This window comes from Ascaphus truei, chromosome 16 (assembly GCF_040206685.1).
Source record: "Ascaphus truei isolate aAscTru1 chromosome 16, aAscTru1.hap1, whole genome shotgun sequence".
In the NCBI taxonomy this organism is placed as follows: domain Eukaryota; kingdom Metazoa; phylum Chordata; class Amphibia; order Anura; family Ascaphidae; genus Ascaphus; species Ascaphus truei.
In genome coordinates, this window is record NC_134498.1 from 31,885,761 (window position 1) to 31,905,992 (window position 20,232).

Sequence of the window (20,232 nt, forward strand, 5' to 3'; positions counted from 1 at the left end):
ACATACATGTACACACACACGTACATTTATACACACACACGCGTACATTTATATACACACACACGCGCGCGTACATTTATATACACACACACACGTACATTTATACACACACACACACGTACATTTATATACACACACACACACACACACACGTACATTTATACACACACACACACACACGTACATTTATACACACACACGTACATTTATATACACACACACACGTACATTTATACACACACACACACACACGTACATTTATACACACACACACGTACATTTATACACACACACACACACGTACATTTATACACACATACATTTATACACACATACACACACACACACACACACGTACATTTATATACATACACGCATACATTTATATACACACACACGTACATTTATACACACACACACACACGTACATTTATACACACACGTACCTTTATAAACACACACACACACACGTACATTTACACACACACACACACACACACACACACACACACACACACACACACACACACACACACACACATTTATACACACATACACACGTACATTTATACACACACACACACACACACACACACACGTACATTTATACACACATACACACCTACATTTATACACACACACACACACACACGTACATTTATACACACACACACATACATTTATACACACACACACATACACACGTACATTTATACACACACACACACACGTACATTTATACACACATACACACGTACATTTATACACACACACACACACACACGTACATTTATACACACATACACACCTACATTTATACACACACACACACACACACACACACACGTACATTTATACACACACACACGTACATTTATACACACACACACACATACACACGTACATTTATACATACACACACACACACACACGTACATTTATACACATATATACACGTACATTTATACACACACACACACACACACACACGTACATTTATACACACATACACACCTACATTTATACACACACACACACACACACACGTACATTTATAAACACACACGTACATTTATACATACACACACACATACACACGTACATTTATACACACACACACACACACACACACGTACATTTATACACACACACACACACACACACGTACATTTATACACATATATACACAATGTGGCCAAATGGTCTGTGATGTTCCCAAGTAACTTTTTGCATGTGAATAGGGTTTGCTGCCCCCCCCCCCCCCCCCACTCCAAGCACTGGGTAATACTGCAAACACTTGGGGGAGGGCGACAGGTAGCGGGAGGAGATAGGCTCAGCTCTTTGTTGGCTGTGATGAGCTGGGAGGGTTTTTAGTTGTGGAAGAGAGTCTTGGCGAGGAGCTGTGTGCAGCGGGGAGACGCTGCAGAGGAGGGAGCACAGGGTGAATCTCATAAGGGAGATACCTAGGTATAGGGTTTCCCAGGTGTGTGTGTGTGTGTGTGTGTGTGTGTGTGTGTGTGTGTGTGTGTGTGTGTGTGTGTGTGTGTGTGTGTGTGTGTGTGTGTGTGTTGTTTTGCTGTGGATATTTATTTTTCCAATACATGAATGTTCTAAGCGCTGTGTTTCTGGCAAATTGATCCCTGGTGTGTTAGTCCTGGTCTCCCGTGACACGCACCACTTAGATTGTAAGCTCTTCGGGGCAGGGACACCTGCACCAAATGTTACTTTTATGTCTGACGCGCTTAATCCCATTATGTGTTCTATTATTATATTGTGTATTACTGCGGTGAAGCGCTATATACAGTACATAAATGGCGCCATATAAATAAAGATATACACATACGTTGTGTGTGTGTATGTATGTGTATATGTGTGTGTGTATATATATATATATATATATATTTATTTTATATATATTTTATATATATTTTATATATATATATATTAACACACACACACACACACTATAATGCATGGCTGCTGTACATTTGTGTGTACGTGTTGCAGTAAATAGATTGCAAGACGTTGCTAGCGTGGCCTGTATGTGGTTAGTATATAATATAATCCCCCTCCTGCCTGTTGTGCAGATGTACAGATGTATCTACCTACTAAACTGTTGCAGACCTCACAGCCTTCCTTTGCTCTGCTGGACTCTGCTCCTCCCCAGCATCACATGATCAAGGTACCGGTATATATCCATGACATGGAACCCACGGTGGGTGAGCGTGTCTGCGTGTGTCTGTGTGTGTCCGAGGGCATCACTGTGTGTCAGTTTCTGCGCGTGTCAGCGCCTACACTGTGTTAATTAATGTCTGCGTATCGGTATGTCATGGGTGTCTCCATTTTTAGATCCCGACCATCCACGCGGAGATGCATCTGCCTAGGGACGCAGCGGGGAAGGTGGATTTTAGTGCTCTTGTCAATAACTTGCGGGAATGCCCCAGTCTGCAGGAGCAAGCGGACATCCTGTATGTGCTGCACACTATGAAGTAAGTGTGAGCCCTCAGCCAGCTGTACACGCTCAGCCCAGGGCTTGCAGGGATGCCCGCTAACGTGTCTCTTTCCCCCCCCTGTCTTCCCCCCCCCTGTCTCTTCTCTTCTCCCCCCCCCCTCCGTCTCTCTCCCCCCCCCCTCCGTCTCTCTCCCCCCCCCTCCGTCTCTCTCCCCCCCCCCTCCGTCTCTCTCCCCCCCCTCCGTCTCTCTCCCCCCCCTCCGTCTCTCTCCCCCCCTCCTTCTCTCTCCCCCCCTCCTTCTCTCTCCCCCCCTCCGTCTCTCTCCCCCCCCCCGTCTCTCTCCCCCCCCTCCGTTTCTCCCTCCCCGTCTCCCCCCCTTTATCTCTCTCTCAACCCCATCTCTCTTGACCCCCTCCGTCTCTCTCGCCCGCCCCCCTCCCCTCCTCTCTCTCTCTCTTCCCTCCCCCCCTCCCACCCCACCCCCGATAGGGGAGCAGACTGGGACACGCAGATATATGGGCAGCCTGGTGTAACGGTTAAGGATCTCCTGACAGAGCTGTACAGTAAAGTAGGTGCCACCCGTCAGTGGGCTCTGATTCGCTGCATCTCTGGGATCCTGAAGAAGAAGGTAGAAGCTCTGGATGAGGTGAGAGCACTGCGGCCAGCACCCAGGGGCGCAGACTGCGGCCAGCACCCAGGGGGGCGCACATTGCGGCCAGCACACAGGGGGGCGCACACTGCGGCCAGCACCCAGGGGGGCGCACACTGCGGCCAGCACCCAGGGGGGCGCACACTGCGGCCAGCACCAAGGGGGGCGCACATTGCGGCCAGCACCAAGGGGGGCGCACACTGCGGCCAGCACCCAGGGGGGCGCACACTGCGGCCAGCACCCAGGGGGGCGCACACTGCGGCCAGCACCAAGGGGGGCGCACATTGCGGCCAGCACACGGGGGCGCACACTGCGGCCAGCACCCAGGGGGGCGCACACTGCGGCCAGCACCAAGGGGGGCGCACATTGCGGCCAGCACACAGGGGGGCGCACACTGCGGCCAGCACCAAGGGGGGCGCACACTGCGGCCAGCACCAAGGGGGGCGCACATTGCGGCCAGCACACAGGGGGGCGCACACTGCGGCCAGCACACAGGGGGGCGCACACTGCGGCCAGCACCAAGGGGGGCGCACACTGCGGCCAGCACCCAGGGGGGCGCACACTGCGGCCAGCACCCAGGGGGGCGCACACTGCGGCCAGCACCCAGGGGGGCGCACAATGCGGCCAGCACCCAGGGGGGCGCACACTGCGGCCAGCACCCAGGGGGGCGCACACTGCGGCCAGCACCCAGGGGGGCGCACACTGCGGCCAGCACCCAGGGGGGCGCACACTGCGGCCAGCACCCAGGGGGGCGCACACTGCGGCCAGCACCCAGGGGGGCGCACACTGCGGCCAGCACCCAGGGGGGCGCACACTGCGGCCAGCACCCAGGGGGGCGCACACTGCGGCCAGCACCCAGGGGGGCGCACACTGCGGCCAGCACCCAGGGGGGCGCACACTGCGGCCAGCACCCAGGGGGGCGCACACTGCGGCCAGCACCCAGGGGGGCGCACACTGCGGCCAGCACCCAGGGGGGCGCACACTGCGGCCAGCACCCAGGGGGGCGCACACTGCGGCCAGCACCCAGGGGGGCGCACACTGCGGCCAGCACCCAGGGGGGCGCACACTGCGGCCAGCACCCAGGGGGGCGCACACTGCGGCCAGCACCCAGGGGGGCGCACACTGCGGCCAGCACCCAGGGGGGCGCACACTGCGGCCAGCACCCAGGGGGGCGCACACTGCGGCCAGCACCCAGGGGGGCGCACACTGCGGCCAGCACCCAGGGGGGCGCACACTGCGGCCAGCACCCAGGGGGGCGCACACTGCGGCCAGCACCCAGGGGGGCGCACACTGCGGCCAGCACCCAGGGGGGCGCACACTGCGGCCAGCACCCAGGGGGGCGCACACTGCGGCCAGCACCCAGGGGGGCGCACACTGCGGCCAGCACCCAGGGGGGCGCACACTGCGGCCAGCACCCAGGGGGGCGCACACTGCGGGCAGCACCCAGGGGGGCGCACACTGCAGCAAGCACCCAGGGGGGCGCACACTGCGACCAGCACCCAGGGGGGCGCACACTGCGACCAGCACCCAGGGGGGCGCACACTGCGACCAGCACCCAGGGGGGCGCACACTGCGACCAGCACCCAGGGGGGCGCACGTGGGACGTACTCTACATCCACACAACTAAATGACCCATACTTATGAGAACTAAAACCACACACAGCGCGATGGCTGCAGAGGAGTGCAGGAGAGTGCATGCATGTGCAGGAGAGTGCATGCATGTGCAGGAGAGTGCATGCATGTGCAGGAGAGTGCATGCATGTGCAGGAGAGTGCAGCAGGAGGGAGCGTGATGGCAGCAGCCGAGGGGGACGACGCTCCCACCTTAGCAGGCCGACCCTGAAGTCAGTCAGGATTGTTTTGCTTTGGTTCTATAACAAAAATTTTTTTTTGAGGAGGTGGGGGTTGGAACTTGACCCGGTGTGTGTGTGTGTGTGTGTGTGTGTGTGTGTGTGTGTGTGTGTGTGTGTGTGTGTGTGTGTGTGTGTGTGGCAACCAGACGGGAAGACACACTCGCGGGTAACGGGTATAACACTGCCATAAGACGGGGAGGGTTGAAAACCTAAATTATGCAGCAAGTCAGGTGTGCAAAGTGGTAAAGTCTATATTAGAAATGTACCACGTTGCTGCTTGTGCTGCTCACGTCATTTTCTCTGTGTCGGGATATACATATAGTGAGCGTGCGCATAATTCCGCTGTTATTTCGCTAACTGGTTGGAGTGTGTGTGTGTGTGTGTGTGTGTAGAGCAATGATGTGTGTGTGTGTGTGTGTTGGAGATCAGTGTATGTATGTATGGAGAGCAGTGATCATTATGTGTGTCCCCCCAGGCCTGCACAGCCCTCCTGTCCCACCAGAAGCAGCTGACGGTTGGACTCCCCCCTGAGCCGCGTGAGAAGACCATCACAGCGTGAGTCCCAAGCCCCCAACCCTCCATTTTAGTAATCTCCAGTTCGTCCAGGAGAAGTGCGGACTCGTTGCAGGTTGTGCTGTTTTTTTACTAGATAAAGATGAGATGTTTGTAGATGGTATTTTGTTTAATATAAGCTTAGAGATACAGGATGGACATATCTGTCACTGTTACCCTGGAGGGACAGACTCCATGTCCCATAGCTCCCCACTGTGTCACCCTGCGGGGGAGGGACAGACTCCATGTCCCATAGCTCCCCACTGTCTGTGTCACTGTCACCCTGCGGGGGAGGGACAGACTCCATGTCACATAGCTCCCCCTCTTCCTGTTTCACTGTGTTACCCTGCGGGGGAGGGACAGACTCCATGTCCCATAGCTCCCCACTGTGTCACCCTGCGGGAGGAGGGACAGACTCCATGTCACATAGCTCCCCCTCTTCCTGTGTCACTGTGTCACCCTGCGGGGGGAGGGACAGACTCCATGTCACATAGCTACCCTCTGTCTGTGTCACCCTGTGGGGGGAGGGAAAGATGTGATATTAAGGTGACTCTGTGTCCCCTCTCAGACCTCTCCCCTATGAGGAGCTCATTTGCCTAATTGACGAGGCCAGCGAGCAGAACATGAGCCTATCCATCCTCACACAGGTAAGCAAATCAGGCCTAACAGAGCGATCACCTATCCATCACAAAGAATATCTGCATTGCGCAGCCTTTGTTCATAGCCACATACTTTTTAACCCCTTCCTTGCCTGAAATGCCTTACTGGCCTCTCTGCCAACAGAGGGGTTAAGAAATGATATGTGAAGTACATGTAGAGTTTGTGCTTGTTTAGTGTAAGCAGGAGCCAGGAGAGTTATCCTCAATGCAATTTATCCACTTCCAATGAATCCAGTGACATAAATTAAAGGGCGCGAGGTCACAGGGTCCAAGAGACGCCACACCGACGCGCTAGGAACGCGCGATGGCAAATACAATAAAGATATGACATGTGAGGGAGGGAGCAGGAAAATGTGAGATAGAGAGCGGTATAGATGGAGAGGAAGAGAGGGTGAGGTATAGTTAGGGAGGAGAAGGGGACTAGAGAATGAGAGGAGTGGGCGAAAGCGATGGCTACAGTGTGAGGGGAGTGGAGAGAGCTGGAAGAGAGAGCGACGTAAGTATGCAGAAGGTGGTTAAGGGGGGAGAGAGTGGGTGAGATGGGTGTAGGGGGAGCAGTTTAGGGCAAGGAGAGTGAGCAGGAGAGGGCGACTAGTCGAGAGAGGTATAGGGAGTGGGGGGGAGAAGTACAAAGGTGAGGGGGACAGGTAGAGGGGGACATGGAAGAGGAGAAAACATAACGATGTCGCGAGGAACACAGAGCTACTCCTGTTCTGACTGCCGCCTTCTGCTGCAGGAAATCCTCGTGTACCTGGCCATGTACATGAGGACCCAGCCTGCGCTGTTTGCCGAGATGTTCCGTCTGCGCGTCGGCCTCATCATACAGGTCATGGCCACCGAACTCTCCCATTCGCTCCGATGCTCCGGTAAGGCTCGGGCTTGGCCAATCAGAACAGTTGTCTGCAAAGCTTCCCCCTCCCCCCGTGCAGCTTTCCTGTAATGCAGCACTGTGATTGGCTTGGGCTGTTGCCATGGATGCGATTCGCCAAAAGTTCACCTGTCTGACCCACATCGAATATGTTTAGTGACAACTCCCATTTATGTTTCAAAGAACTCCAGCAATTGGGCCACTTGCCTGCTGCCATTTTGCCTTTTTCCCTGTTGCTGGCGGCCATCTTCTATCTCCCTCACTTTTGGGTCATGTAAAAGATTCAAGGTTTTCCCCCAATACGGGAACACAAACCATCTAATCAGCCACGTGTATCCATCAATTGGAGGGCCTGGTAATGATGGCCTCATAACGTCGTCATTAGAATAATGGAGAAGGAGCGGCTCAGTGAGTAAAGACACTGACTGGCACTGAGTGTGAAGCAGGGGAACCTGGTCCAATTCCCGGTGTCGGCTCCTTGTGACCGTGGGCAAGTCACTTTATCTCCCTGTGCCTCAGGCACCAAAAACCATAGATAGTAAGCTCCACGGGGCAGGGACCTGTGTCCGCAAAATGTCTCTGTAAAGCGCTACGTACAACTAGCAGCGCTATACAAGAACATGCTATTTTTATTATTATTATTATTATTATTATTAAGGGCATAATGAATAACTTGGGGTGGGGGTGAAAAGCCCGTTCTGCCGGGAAACGAGGATGTGTGTCTTCTCCTCACTCTGTCCCTTCTGTGCCCCGTAGCTGAGGAGGCCACGGAAAGTCTGATGAACCTCAGCCCGTCCGACATGAAGAATCTTCTGCACCACATCCTGAGCGGGAAGGAGTTTGGGGTGGAGAGGAGTGGTAGGTAGAGGAGCTCCTTAAGGGCATAGCCATGGGTGACCTAATGGCAGTGACATGTTTAGTGGGGGACAGGGTCAGCCCCACGTAGGAGCAATGTGACGTGTTAGCAAACGTAATGGCAGTGATGTGTTCATTGGGTTTAGAGCAGTGTTTCCCAGCCAGGGTGTCTGGGAACCCTGGGGTGCCGTGACCCATTGCCACGGGTGCTGCAGCCCTAGGAGAAAATCTCTGCCGACTGCTCAGCGAGCACGTCCCGCGCTGCCTGGAGATGCAGAGGCTGCGATTCTCCCCTCTCAGCCCGGCACAGGGGGGAGAGCAGCCTCGCCATCTCCACACCGCGCAGGGCGCGCCCGCTGAACAGCTGACATGTTTGAGGAAAGAGTGTGCGATTTTGTGTGGGGAGGAGTGTGTGAGATCACTGTGTGTGGGGAGGAGTGTGTGAGATCACTGTGTGTGGGGAGGAGTGTGTGAGATCACTGTGTGTGTGGAGGAGAGCGTGAGATCACTGTGTGTGGGGAGAGGAGCGTGAGATCACTGTGTGCGGAGGAGAGCATGAGATCACTGTGTGTGGGGAGGAGTGTGTGAGATCACTGTGTGTGGGGAGGAGTGTGTGAGATCACTGTGGGGAGGAGTGTGTGAGATCACTGTGTGTGGGGAGGAGTGTGTGAGATCACTGTGTGTGGGGAGAAGAGCGTGAGATCACTGTGTGTGGGGAGAAGAGCGTGAGATCTCTGCTTTGTGTTGGGAGGAGAGCGTGAGATCTCTGCTGTGTGTGGGGAGGAGAGCGTGAGATCGCCGTGTGTGGGGAGGAGAGCGTGAGATCGCCGTGTGTGGGGAGGAGAGCGTGAGATCGCCGTGTGTGGGGAGGAGAGCGTGAGATCGCCGTGTGTGGGGAGGAGAGCGTGAGATCGCCGTGTGTGGGGAGGAGAGCGTGAGATCGCCGTGTGTGGGGAGGAGAGCGTGAGATCGCCGTGTGTGGGGAGGAGAGCGTGAGATCGCCGTGTGTGGGGAGGAGAGCGTGAGATCGCCGTGTGTGGGGAGGAGAGCGTGAGATCGGCGTGTGTGGGGAGGAGAGCGTGAGATCGCCGTGTGTGGGGAGGAGAGCGTGAGATCGCCGTGTGTGGGGAGGAGAGCGTGAGATCGCCGTGTGTGGGGAGGAGAGCGTGAGATCGCCGTGTGTGGGGAGGAGAGCGTGAGATCGCCGTGTGTGGGGAGGAGAGCGTGAGATCGCCGTGTGTGGGGAGGAGAGCGTGAGATCGCCGTGTGTGCGGAGGAGAGCGTGAGATCGCCGTGTGTGCGGAGGAGAGCGTGAGATCGCCGTGTGTGCGGAGGAGAGCGTGAGATCGCCGTGTGTGCGGAGGAGAGCGTGAGATCGCCGTGTGTGCGGAGGAGAGCGTGAGATCGCCGTGTGTGCGGAGGAGAGCGTGAGATCGCCGTGTGTGGGGAGGAGAGCGTGCGATCACTGCCGTGTGTGGGGAAGAGAGCGTGAGATCGCCGTGTGTGGGGAGGAGAGCGTGAGATCGCCGTGTGTGGGGAGGAGAGCGTGAGATCGCCGTGTGTTGGGAGGAGAGCGTGAGATCGCCGTGTGTGGGGAGGAGAGCGTGAGATCGCCGTGTGTGGGGAGGAGAGCGTGAGATCGCCGTGTGTGGGGAGGAGAGCGTGAGATCGCCGTGTGTGCGGAGGAGAGCGTGAGATCGCCGTGTGTGCGGAGGAGAGCGTGAGATCGCCGTGTGTGCGGAGGAGAGCGTGAGATCGCCGTGTGTGGGGAGGAGAGCGTGAGATCGCCGTGTGTGCGGAGGAGAGCGTGAGATCGCCGTGTGTGGGGAGGAGAGCGTGAGATCGCCGTGTGTGCGGAGGAGAGCGTGAGATCGCCGTGTGTGCGGAGGAGAGCGTGAGATCGCCGTGTGTGCGGAGGAGAGCGTGAGATCGCCGTGTGTGCGGAGGAGAGCGTGAGATCGCCGTGTGTGCGGAGGAGAGCGTGAGATCGCCGTGTGTGCGGAGGAGAGCGTGAGATCGCCGTGTGTGGGGAGGAGAGCGTGCGATCACTGCCGTGTGTGGGGAAGAGAGCGTGAGATCGCCGTGTGTGGGGAGGAGAGCGTGAGATCGCCGTGTGTGGGGAGGAGAGCGTGAGATCGCCGTGTGTTGGGAGGAGAGCGTGAGATCGCCGTGTGTGGGGAGGAGAGCGTGAGATCGCCGTGTGTGGGGAGGAGAGCGTGAGATCGCCGTGTGTGGGGAGGAGAGCGTGAGATCGCCGTGTGTGGGGAGGAGAGCGTGAGATCGCCGTGTGTGGGGAGGAGAGCGTGAGATCGCCGTGTGTGGGGAGGAGAGCGTGAGATCGCCGTGTGTGGGGAGGAGAGCGTGAGATCGCCGTGTGTGGGGAGGAGAGCGTGAGATCGCCGTGTGTGGGGAGGAGAGCGTGAGATCGCCGTGTGTGGGGAGGAGAGCGTGAGATCGCCGTGTGTGGGGAGGAGAGCGTGAGATCACTGCTGTGTGTGGGGAGGAGAGCGTGCGATCACTACTGTGTGTGGGGAGGAGAGCGTGAGATCGCTGTGTGTGCGGAGGAGAGCGTGAGATCGCTGTGTGTGTGGGGAGGTTGAGGGAGACGTGTTGAGTGAGGGGGTGAATGAATGTGATGTTTATGATTTAAGAAAGAGGGTGAGTGCTGTGTGAAAAGGGGATACATGTGTGGCGTGTGTGAGGGAGAGGGTGGGTATGATTGAGTGGGAATGTGTAAGAAGAGGGTGAGTGTGTTGGGGGTGTTTGTGAATAGGAGGGTGTATGCGTGTGAGGTCGGAACAGCAGGGGTGCCTCTAAATGTTTACAAATCTTTCATGGGTGCCCCTGCTCAAAAAGGTTTGAGAACCGCTGTGTTAAAGGGCCAATCCCATGTAGGAGCAAAGAGGCCTAATGACCGTGGCCTGTTAATTGGTTTAGAGCAGGGGTGGGCAACTCCAGGGCCACCAACCGGTCAAGTTTTCAGGATATCCCTGCTTCAGCACAGGTGGCTCAATCTGGAGTGCTGAAGCAGGGATATCCAAAAAACCTGACCTGTTGGTGGCCCTGGAGGATTTGAGTTGCCCACCCGTGGGTTAGAGGGTCCTGTCCCACTTCAGATGAGTAATATTTCTGTGGCCTTCTTGACGTGACCTCCTGTCTCCTGCAGTGAGATCCGTGGACTCCGCAGTGGTCAGCCCGTCCATTTCCATCCACGAGTGGGGGGCCGTGGGGGCCACAAAGAGCGAGAGAGCTGGGATCGGCCGTCTGAAGACCGGGATGAAGCAGGTGAGGAGGAGAAGGGGCTGCCCCCATACTGAGATACTCTCTAGCATTATATGCTGCAGCACGTTCTGTATCTGCACAAGTAATACAGCTGTAGAACAGGGGTGCGCAATCTTTTTCGCCTGTGGCCCCCCCCTTACCTTTTTTCCGACGTCACGATGTCGTGACCCTGGGGTGCCGCGCCTCACCCCCAGAAAATTTCACGCCCCCCAGATCTAGAAGACTCTCGCATGAATTGTCAAAAAAAAAAGTATGTATGTGTGTGTTAACTCACATTCCCAGCGAGCTCAACGTCCCACACCCAGCACATCATGAATATATATTGATGTCAACAAGGGAGCTACTGAGCGTGGCAAATGTATATAACACGAGACAGGGGTGCCCAATGCTACATCCCATTGACAAAACATATATGGTAAAAAGTATAAAGTAAAATACTTCAATACTAATATTAAATACTTGGTTATTTAGTTAACCCTTTGGCCAAAGCGTCATAAGCCTGCATACCAACGCCAAGGTATAACCAAATTAATGCAGGTCCTACACTACACTGTGAAACCTTCCTTTTACCTCTGTAAGAGGGGAAGAACCATTACAGGTCCTGTTCCTGCAGCAAAGTGAAAAGACCTCCCAAGTTAAAAAGGTGAAGGAGGAGGAGTGAGCTCTGTGGGTGAGGAGTGAGCTCTGGGGGGGAGGAGTGAGCTCTGTGAGGAGGAGTGAGCTCTGTGGGGAGGAGTGAGCTCTGTGGGGAGGTGCCACAGCCTCCATACAACTGTTACCAGTCAGAAATAGATTAACACACATTCCCAGCTATCTCAAACTCCCACACCCACCACAGTTTGAGCATCCCTGATCTAGAAGACACTCACATGAATTGTCAAAAAAAATGTGTGTGTGTGTGTGTCTGTGTGTCTGCATAGATATCAATAGACTGATATAAAGAAATGGCAATAACAGGCACTCCATGGGGAGAAACAATGCATTAGACGCAAGTGCACGCATCATAAGTAATATAACATGCCACGGCAGCCCGATGAAGGCAGCCACGCGCTGCAAATTCAGTGTCCAAAAGTATAATGTAGTCCGACGTGGGAAACCAAATCTAGCGGAGGAGGGGGTGTTCAGGGGCTCAGCAGGGGGCTCAGCAGGTCCTCCACGGCCAAATTCATCCCTATCAGCAGGTCCTCCACGGCCAAATTCATACCGTGGCCTTTAGTATTTCCTCCACTGTATAGAGAAAAGCGAGAACCAATGAGGTGTTTGCGGTTATCCCTGAGGGGTAAACCCCTAATAAGCGTGGTTACAAAAATCTATCTACATCCCGTACTTCTTGCTACAGCAGCACAGGCCATCACTCAATAGGCTACTACATCCACATGTGTACTGACCTGTTGATTAGGTGTGTGTGTGTGTGTATATATATATATATGCACCCCCTCCCCCCCCCCCCCCCCACCCAGAGGAAGGTCCCGTTTTGGGGACCGAGACGTTGGTTCAATGTGCAAGTATTCTTAATACAAATTATTATTCTTTGATACCTACTGAGTGAGTGCTTTTACCTTGTTACCATCTCATCGCTGGTAACGTACTGAGGAGTACCGAATTACCTTTATTGTGTGTGTGTGTTTACATCGTAGATGAGGTTGAAAAAAGACATCCATCAAATGTGTGTTTATATTTATATTACACGCAAATATTGTATATCACACGTATGTATGTGTATATTTATATTACACGCAAATACTGTATATCACACGTATGTAGGTGTATATTTATATTACACGCAAATACTGTATATCACACGTATGTATGTGTATATTTATATTACACGCAAATACTGTATATCACACACGTATGTATGTGTATATACTTATACATACATTTTCACATCTAGGATTTTTGTGAATATATTTGCTCATGAATAATTGTTATATGTGTTTGTTACTCTAGAGAGTATGTGCATACTGTACATACCCATGTGTGTGTGTGTGTGTTTATATACACACACACACACACACACACACACACACACACACACACACACACACACACACACTGGACCACCCTTAAATAATTCAAAGACATCTTCATCTTCTTGCACTATCTATGGTTTATTAATCTGCTCAGAGATGTATTTCTGTCCTTATTCCCCTCATCACATGTGTGTATATATAACTGTTTGTTTTCCAGCTGGATAAACGTAGGCTGTCTCTAGTTCCTGATGGCCAGGTGAAACATATATCACTGCTGAGTATACACGTGGCTGCTCTGAGCACTGCATGGGTTATTTCCTGGGGTGTAATTAACGGTGACCCTACAATGACTCTTGTAATTCTTACTAAAGTCGTTTGCACAAACACTGATAAGTAAATAATTATCATGAAGTTGATGGGGTTCGTGACACCTTCCTTGGGTGTCTCACACACACTGGAATGAGGATCCCACGAGTTGCCCTATTATCACCTGAGGGGAAGTGGCGTTAGCCCTATTAGTATATTAGAAATGAGTGTCACTATACATTGGACAAGAAGTGTACGTTTTTATATTAAACTGTTAGCTGAGCTCCCCCATGAGCCGGAAATGAATAGTACTTTCCAGGTAAGGGGCCGGCCCTGTTTCCTTGGCAACAATTGGAGCCTATCGCAGTGCTCTCTTTCTGAACGTTCTTGTGAGCGCTCCGGCCCAGAGTTCTCCATTTCTCCAGAGCCTGACCCTCTGAGCCAATGAGGTTGCTCAGTTTGGTAGAAGTTCTACCTGTGTATAGCTGAACGTTCCACCTCCCAAGCTCTCCGGGCTAATTGCAATGCTCCATTTCCTAACGCCTTGGATGTGGATCCCTTTGCCAACCAGAACACACCCTTTCTGAGAGCCAGATCCATAGCTCTGGGCAAATTACAATGCTTGCTGTCCAAAAGTCCTTGGTGTGGACTCGGTTTTAGGAAAGTCCCACACTTGAAGCTCACTCGGCCATTAGCAACCTGCCGTATCTCAAAGTCTCGCCCATAAAACGCTCTTATCCAATCGGAACTCTCGATTTCCACAAATGCTGTATCTTGAGCTCTTGCGCAAAACGCTCTAATTACCAAAGTCCCACCGGTGAAGCTCTCCGAATATTCCCGTGGGAATTTTTAAACAACGCACCTTTTTCCATTGACAAAATGAACATTGTCTAATCTTTTCTATAATAATTATAATCGTAATTTTTGTATTAACCTTTTATCTTTTGATATTTGAAAATGCACTGTCGTATGAAACATTTGCAATGTTAATTAATAGTATTAATACAAACTTCCCTATAACAGCAAGGCAATAATTCATTTTTTGATCAAAGGCCTAACCATGACTTTTCTTACCCATAATCCTTTGGGCCGTTTGCCCACTAACTGCTACCGAATTCAGATGACCTCTGACCCAGTCGATCCTAACCGTCTTTATGTTGTCATTTCAGAGTCCGGATGGGGACCTCCTGTCGGTTCCATCATTGGTAATTATCCTCTTGCTTTGGTCACTTAGCTCCTACATGGGACTCGCTCTTCAAACAGGTTACTGGGTCACTTTGCTCCCACATGAGACTGACCCTTTAACCCATTAAACATGTCACTGTCAGTAGGTTTGGCTCTGACTCTCATGACTCGTCTTCCCATTAGACGCCCGGTAGCTCTGTCTCTATGCCCGGGGACCTTTTCGCCTCCACCATATCAGAGGGCGACGATGCAGGGGACAGCAGCCGACAGGGACAGTGGCTGCGTAGGAGACGTCTGGATGGAGCCCTGAACAGAGTCCCAGTAGGCTTCTACCAGAAAGTGTGGAAGATTCTGCAGAAGGTTAGAAAAGTCCGGGTGGTGTGTGTGTGTGTGTGTGTGTGTGTGTGTGTGTGTGTGTACACATACACACACAGTATCGAACTCAGCTCTAATTAGCCTATGGATCAAAAGAAGACAATAGAATTATGGAGAGCTAATAGTCTACAGGCACATACTGTATAATTCATGAACTAAAGGTGCAGTGTGTGCAATCAGTGTATTGAGGAAATACATGGGTTGAAGATCATAGCGTGGCAAGGTGAACACAGACTGTAATAGGGTGTAAAATGTAAACAAACAGAATGTCTTAGTCAATGAAGTGCTGAGACACTAAAAACTAGTCCCCAAAATAAATTAAATCCACAGAGCAGCAGAAATAGGTTTGTGCAGAGAAACCGTCAAGATCTGCTCCGATGCTGTTACGGTGTGAGTAGGGGAATTATGTTGCGGTGTGTAGGGTGAACGTGTTGCCGTGTGTGTGTGTAGGGGGAACGTGTTGCGGTGTGTGTAAGGGGATTGTGTTGCGGTGTGTGTGTAGGGGGAACGTGTTGCGGTGTGTGTGGAACGTGTTGCGGTGTGTGTGTGTGTAGGGGGCACGTGTGTGTGTGTGTGTAGGGGGCACGTGTGTGTGTGTGTGTGACGTGTTGCTGTGTGTGTGTGTAGGGGTAATGTGTTGCGGTGTGTGTGTGTGTAGGGGTAACTTGTTGTGGTGTGTGTGTGGGGGGGGAACGTGTTGCGGTGTGTGTAGGGAGATCGACCGTAGGCAACCACCACAAACAAACCCTGTGCTAGATCCAGCCAGTGCCGATATAAGAAGTCAGCCAGGGAGGTCATACATGAACAGAGCATATCCTCACAATGACCACCGAAGCAGAACGTGGAAACCATATGTAATGTTAAAGAATTAAGCAATGTTCCGCTCATTAAAATCAGGTTATACAATGTCGCAGCGGCAAAGTGCTCTGATCAAAGGATAATAGGGGCACACTGTACGAGTAGTGGAAAACCCATCTCTAGGTATTCATATATACGAAACAGCCAAAACTGCAATCCTGACGGCCCTGCCTTCCCACATACAAAGACTGGGATGAGCTCATTCGTGGCATCGATCAAACCTCGGTACTTCATGTGAGCTTAATGACAAACTCCATGTAGTTCTATGATCCATGTCCCGAATCATGCAGCTCAAAGCAAATATTTTAGTGGGTTCGTTTTAGAAACCTCACGATTAGTGACCAACGAACCCCAGCGATGTGCCGGGAGGTTACAGAACAGGCTGTAGCATCCACTTAAAATGCAGCAGGCAGAGACCCGGTCATCACGGATATCACCATTACACCACCTTGTCTTGTACCTTGCTTAGTTACCGACAATTCGTATGGTTCTAGAGCCAGGCGCATCCTTTAGTTCCTTCTGCGTGGAACATAGCCACTGGCGCAAAAGGATGAACAAGAGATTAAACCTGTCAGGATAGTTTAAAAGCGCTTAATCGATTCAGACATGTAACGGAATTGGGGAACCTGGGTTCTGGTTACCATATAATTGCTACCAATGTTCACACCAGATTACATTCTTAGGCAGAATTTCTGCAACCCTTAGGCCGAGTTTATAGTTCCGGCGACTAGTGACGTCACCCTTCGCCGCTAGCGAAAGTTGTAATTCGTTTTCCGGCGACGTCGCTAGCGACCAGGTCTTTGGTTCAGAGGCGGTCACATGTGGCGACAGCCTCTGAAAAATCAAATGTGACCGGCTTCAAAAATCCGCGTCGTCGCGCTTACTATAAGCGCACACAACGGCGGCAATACATTTGTTTTCGAGCGACGTCGCGTCGCCGGCACTTTAAGCGCAGCCTTGGGTAAGTGAAAATTCACATGTTTCTAGATTATGGGGTCTAAAAGAGTGATCTCAGTCTTGTTAAATGTCAGAGTGAATCTAATGGTAGCATCGAAGTGATTGAGACGATGAATAAAGCTAGTAAGTTCTACGTCGGATCCCTGCCAGATTTAAAAATATATCATCTGTATATTGTTTATGGAAGGACATGTGCAGATCCCTCCTGCTCACAAACATCCATGAACAGATTGTACGATGGTGCCTTATCGGACCCCATCGTAGTGCCACGGAATTGCAGATAAAACATATTCTAAAATGTAAAGTATTTCTTACTCAAAATAAGATCAATCAATAACAACATATAGTTACAGTGGGGGCCGGTGTAAATCTAATCTGACAGTAGTTGAGCTCTAATGGGATCCTTGCCTGGATTGTATGGAATTGATGGTGTAGACGAGGCTGCACGCGTCTAGAGTAACCAATAATGTCCAAACCTACATTAGAGATTAGGTGCAATATTGTTCATTAAAGTCTGTCGTGTCCTTAATGCAGCTACCCATTTTACTGACTAACGGCTGTAAATGAAAATCGGCACATTGTGACACTGGCTGGCAGAGGTTTCCCCTGGCAGATATAATCCGTCTGCCCCATCGTGCAATTAAAGATTTATGCCCTTTTGGTAACGCATATAAACTGGGAATACCACGATGTGTCAGAAAATACTTTGTATCCTCTGTGATCCAGCCATTGCCACAACCTAATTCAATGAGGGCGTCATTGTCCGTCTTGTATTGCCAGGAAGGGTCCCCATTAAGCTTGTTATAAACAGTACACTACCTCCATTGGCTAAGAATCCCATCCCTATAATATTGATGGTTTAAAACCACCATGCAGAGCACTGTTGTCTGCAGACCGGATAATGATGCCCGTGTTTTGTTTCAGATTGAACGGCCCAGTTTATCCACCTGAGATTATAGAAACTAGTTCTCCACTTGCGCACCAGGTTTTTTTTATTCTTGCTGATTCAATTCCTAAACGTGGCAATGCTCGGGTTATAACGGTGTCAAACATACCAGCTTTCTTAAATAGTGTAATCAACGTGTTTCTAGGGATAGGGTCTGCCCATTTGCCAAAAAAGTTTATTAAACTGCTGATGTAGTTTAAATTGTGCCTCCTCCCAATCAAAGGATCTAGATATAGATATATAGATGGATATATAGATATAGATAAATATCTCTTGATATATCTATCTCTATATCAAATAAAAAGATCAATTGTGAGCACATTCACACGTCTTAGACAGGTCTGCAACCCTGCCTTTCACCATTATCACCCAGCACACAGCACTTCCACTGCGGCAAGGGATTCTGGGAAATGACATGCAAATGAGCACACAGTGTCACATTTTGCCTCAAATCCATTTTTTTACATGGAACCCTTATACGCTAATGCTCGCTGTTGGGTTGCAGACCTGTCTGAGACATGTGAATGTGCTCACAAGTGATATTTGTATTTGCTATATGCTAACAGTGGAGGTATTTTGTCGCCTTTTACACACACACACACCACACCACACCACACACACCACACACACACACACACTTTGACTGTTGAAGCTTGTAATAGGCCCTATTTTTACCGTCCTGTCTCCATTTCTCTCTTTCTCTTTCTCCTTTCCCCTCCCCAGTGCCATGGATTATCTGTGGAAGGTTTTGTGCTCCCGTCTTCCACCACCCGCGAGGTAAGCCGCACCATGGAGTGCAAAGGTCTGTTCCATTGGTAACCAAAGCATAGCACTGGGCCCTGTAACAGCTTCTTTATCACTGGAGCTCAGCTGTGCAACCCCAAACTGAACTAATCTCAATGCTTCCAGGAATGGGTTAATGGCTCTGTCACCCTTTGATGATCTATTTTAAAAGTGATCCCCATGTGGTGCCCTTTAAAGCCGCTGAATCAACCTTATTTTTATTTAATTTCTAGTAGTTTCTGATTGTAATTAAAAAAAAAAAAAAAAAAAAAGGCCCAAAGCCTGCAGTAAAGTGTCCACATGGCAGCCTCTGCTGTTTGTTTTCACTTGCTCCACTTCCCCAGGCAGCACAGAGCTGTTTTCCATGCAGACAGCATTGGATTTTGTCAGATAACATCTCTTATACAATACTGATCAGATAAGGTTACTTGGGGTCTCCTAATGTCACAAGTAAGAGATTAGTGGGCGGATTCATTTAGATGTTGGGCTCATTCTTTAGGAATAAAGTCCAGTTTCAAAAACCTCAGTGAGCAGGGGAAAAACTAGCGGTGAAAACCGACCCGGTATTATATCGGTCTGCGTGTTCTTATATCGCTCAGCGTGTTCTAACATTCTGCATGTACGCTCGCCCGGCGGGTTGTTCTCTTGCCTGCATGTTATAATATTACTCCACGTGTTGTTATATTGCTCTGCATATTATATCTCTCTGCATTATAATAGCTCTCTGCATGTTATCATATCCCCTGCGTGTTATTATATGCCCCTGCGTGTTGTTATATTGCCCCTGCGTGTTGTTATATTGCCCCTGCGTGTTGTTATATTGCCCCTGCGTGTTGTTATATTGCCCCTGCGTGTTGTTATATTGCCCCTGCGTGTTGTTATATTGCCCCTGCGGGTGGTTATATTGCCCCTGCGGGTGGTTATATTGCCCCTGCGGGTGGTTATATTGTGGTGTTATATTGCCCCTGCGTGGTGTTATATTGCCCCTGCGTGGTGTTATATTGCCCCTGCGTGGTGTTATATTGCCCCTGCGTGTTGTTATATTGCCCCTGCGTGTTTTTATATTGCCATATCGCTCTGTGGGTTATTATATCGCTTTGCGTGGTATATCGCCCCAGAGGTGTGTAATCTCCTCTCTCCTTCCCACGCGCAGATGACGCCGGGCGAGTTAAAGTTTTTCTCCAACGTGGAATCTGTCCTGAACCGCGTTCCCCAGCCCGAGTACCGCCAGCTCCTGGTGGAAGCCATCTTAGTTCTGACCATGCTGGCAGATGTTGACATCCAGAGTGTGGGGGGCATCATCCACGTGGAGAAGATTGTACACATCGCCAATGACCTGTTCTGTCAGGAGCAGGTAACGTGCAACCCCTCCCTTCCCATCCACTACTCCACAAGTGACATCACAGATCCAAGATGGCTTCCCTCACGTCAACCTCAATTATGTTAGAGTTACCAATATAACAATAGCACGATGGATTGTTGCTCCTTTATCTCTTTGGCTAATGGCAGCATCATTAGTTTATATAAAGGAACAAGAGTGTGTAACAATCTCGATGTGTACACAACAGTCTTATCACAAGAGATGAGATCACTTGGTGGATAACATTCATAAAACACCTATCCATAGAGTTCAATCTATGATAAATCGCAAGACAACGCGATGCCTGACCCTATAGATG

At 51.1% G+C, this 20,232-nt stretch overlaps 1 protein-coding gene across 3 annotated transcripts in view; it reads left to right on the forward strand.

The window, feature by feature from the left end:
- Nucleotides 1-20,232, forward strand: part of PHKA1 (phosphorylase kinase regulatory subunit alpha 1) — a 57,415-nt gene that overhangs the window by 33,204 nt on the left and 3,979 nt on the right. For 2 of the 3 annotated variants that reach the window (XM_075572980.1, XM_075572978.1), the window contains exons 20-32: nt 2,088-2,182; nt 2,350-2,489; nt 2,943-3,099; nt 5,430-5,509; nt 6,075-6,153; nt 6,902-7,031; nt 7,790-7,891; nt 11,055-11,173; nt 13,361-13,399; nt 14,619-14,654; nt 14,818-14,994; nt 18,494-18,547; nt 19,707-19,907. In XM_075572980.1, the coding sequence (XP_075429095.1) occupies nt 2,088-2,182; nt 2,350-2,489; nt 2,943-3,099; nt 5,430-5,509; nt 6,075-6,153; nt 6,902-7,031; nt 7,790-7,891; nt 11,055-11,173; nt 13,361-13,399; nt 14,619-14,654; nt 14,818-14,994; nt 18,494-18,547; nt 19,707-19,907 (1,409 nt within the window). The remainder of the gene's footprint in view (nt 1-2,087; nt 2,183-2,349; nt 2,490-2,942; nt 3,100-5,429; nt 5,510-6,074; nt 6,154-6,901; nt 7,032-7,789; nt 7,892-11,054; nt 11,174-13,360; nt 13,400-14,618; nt 14,655-14,817; nt 14,995-18,493; nt 18,548-19,706; nt 19,908-20,232) is intronic. The other variant, XM_075572979.1, reaches the window with a different exon arrangement.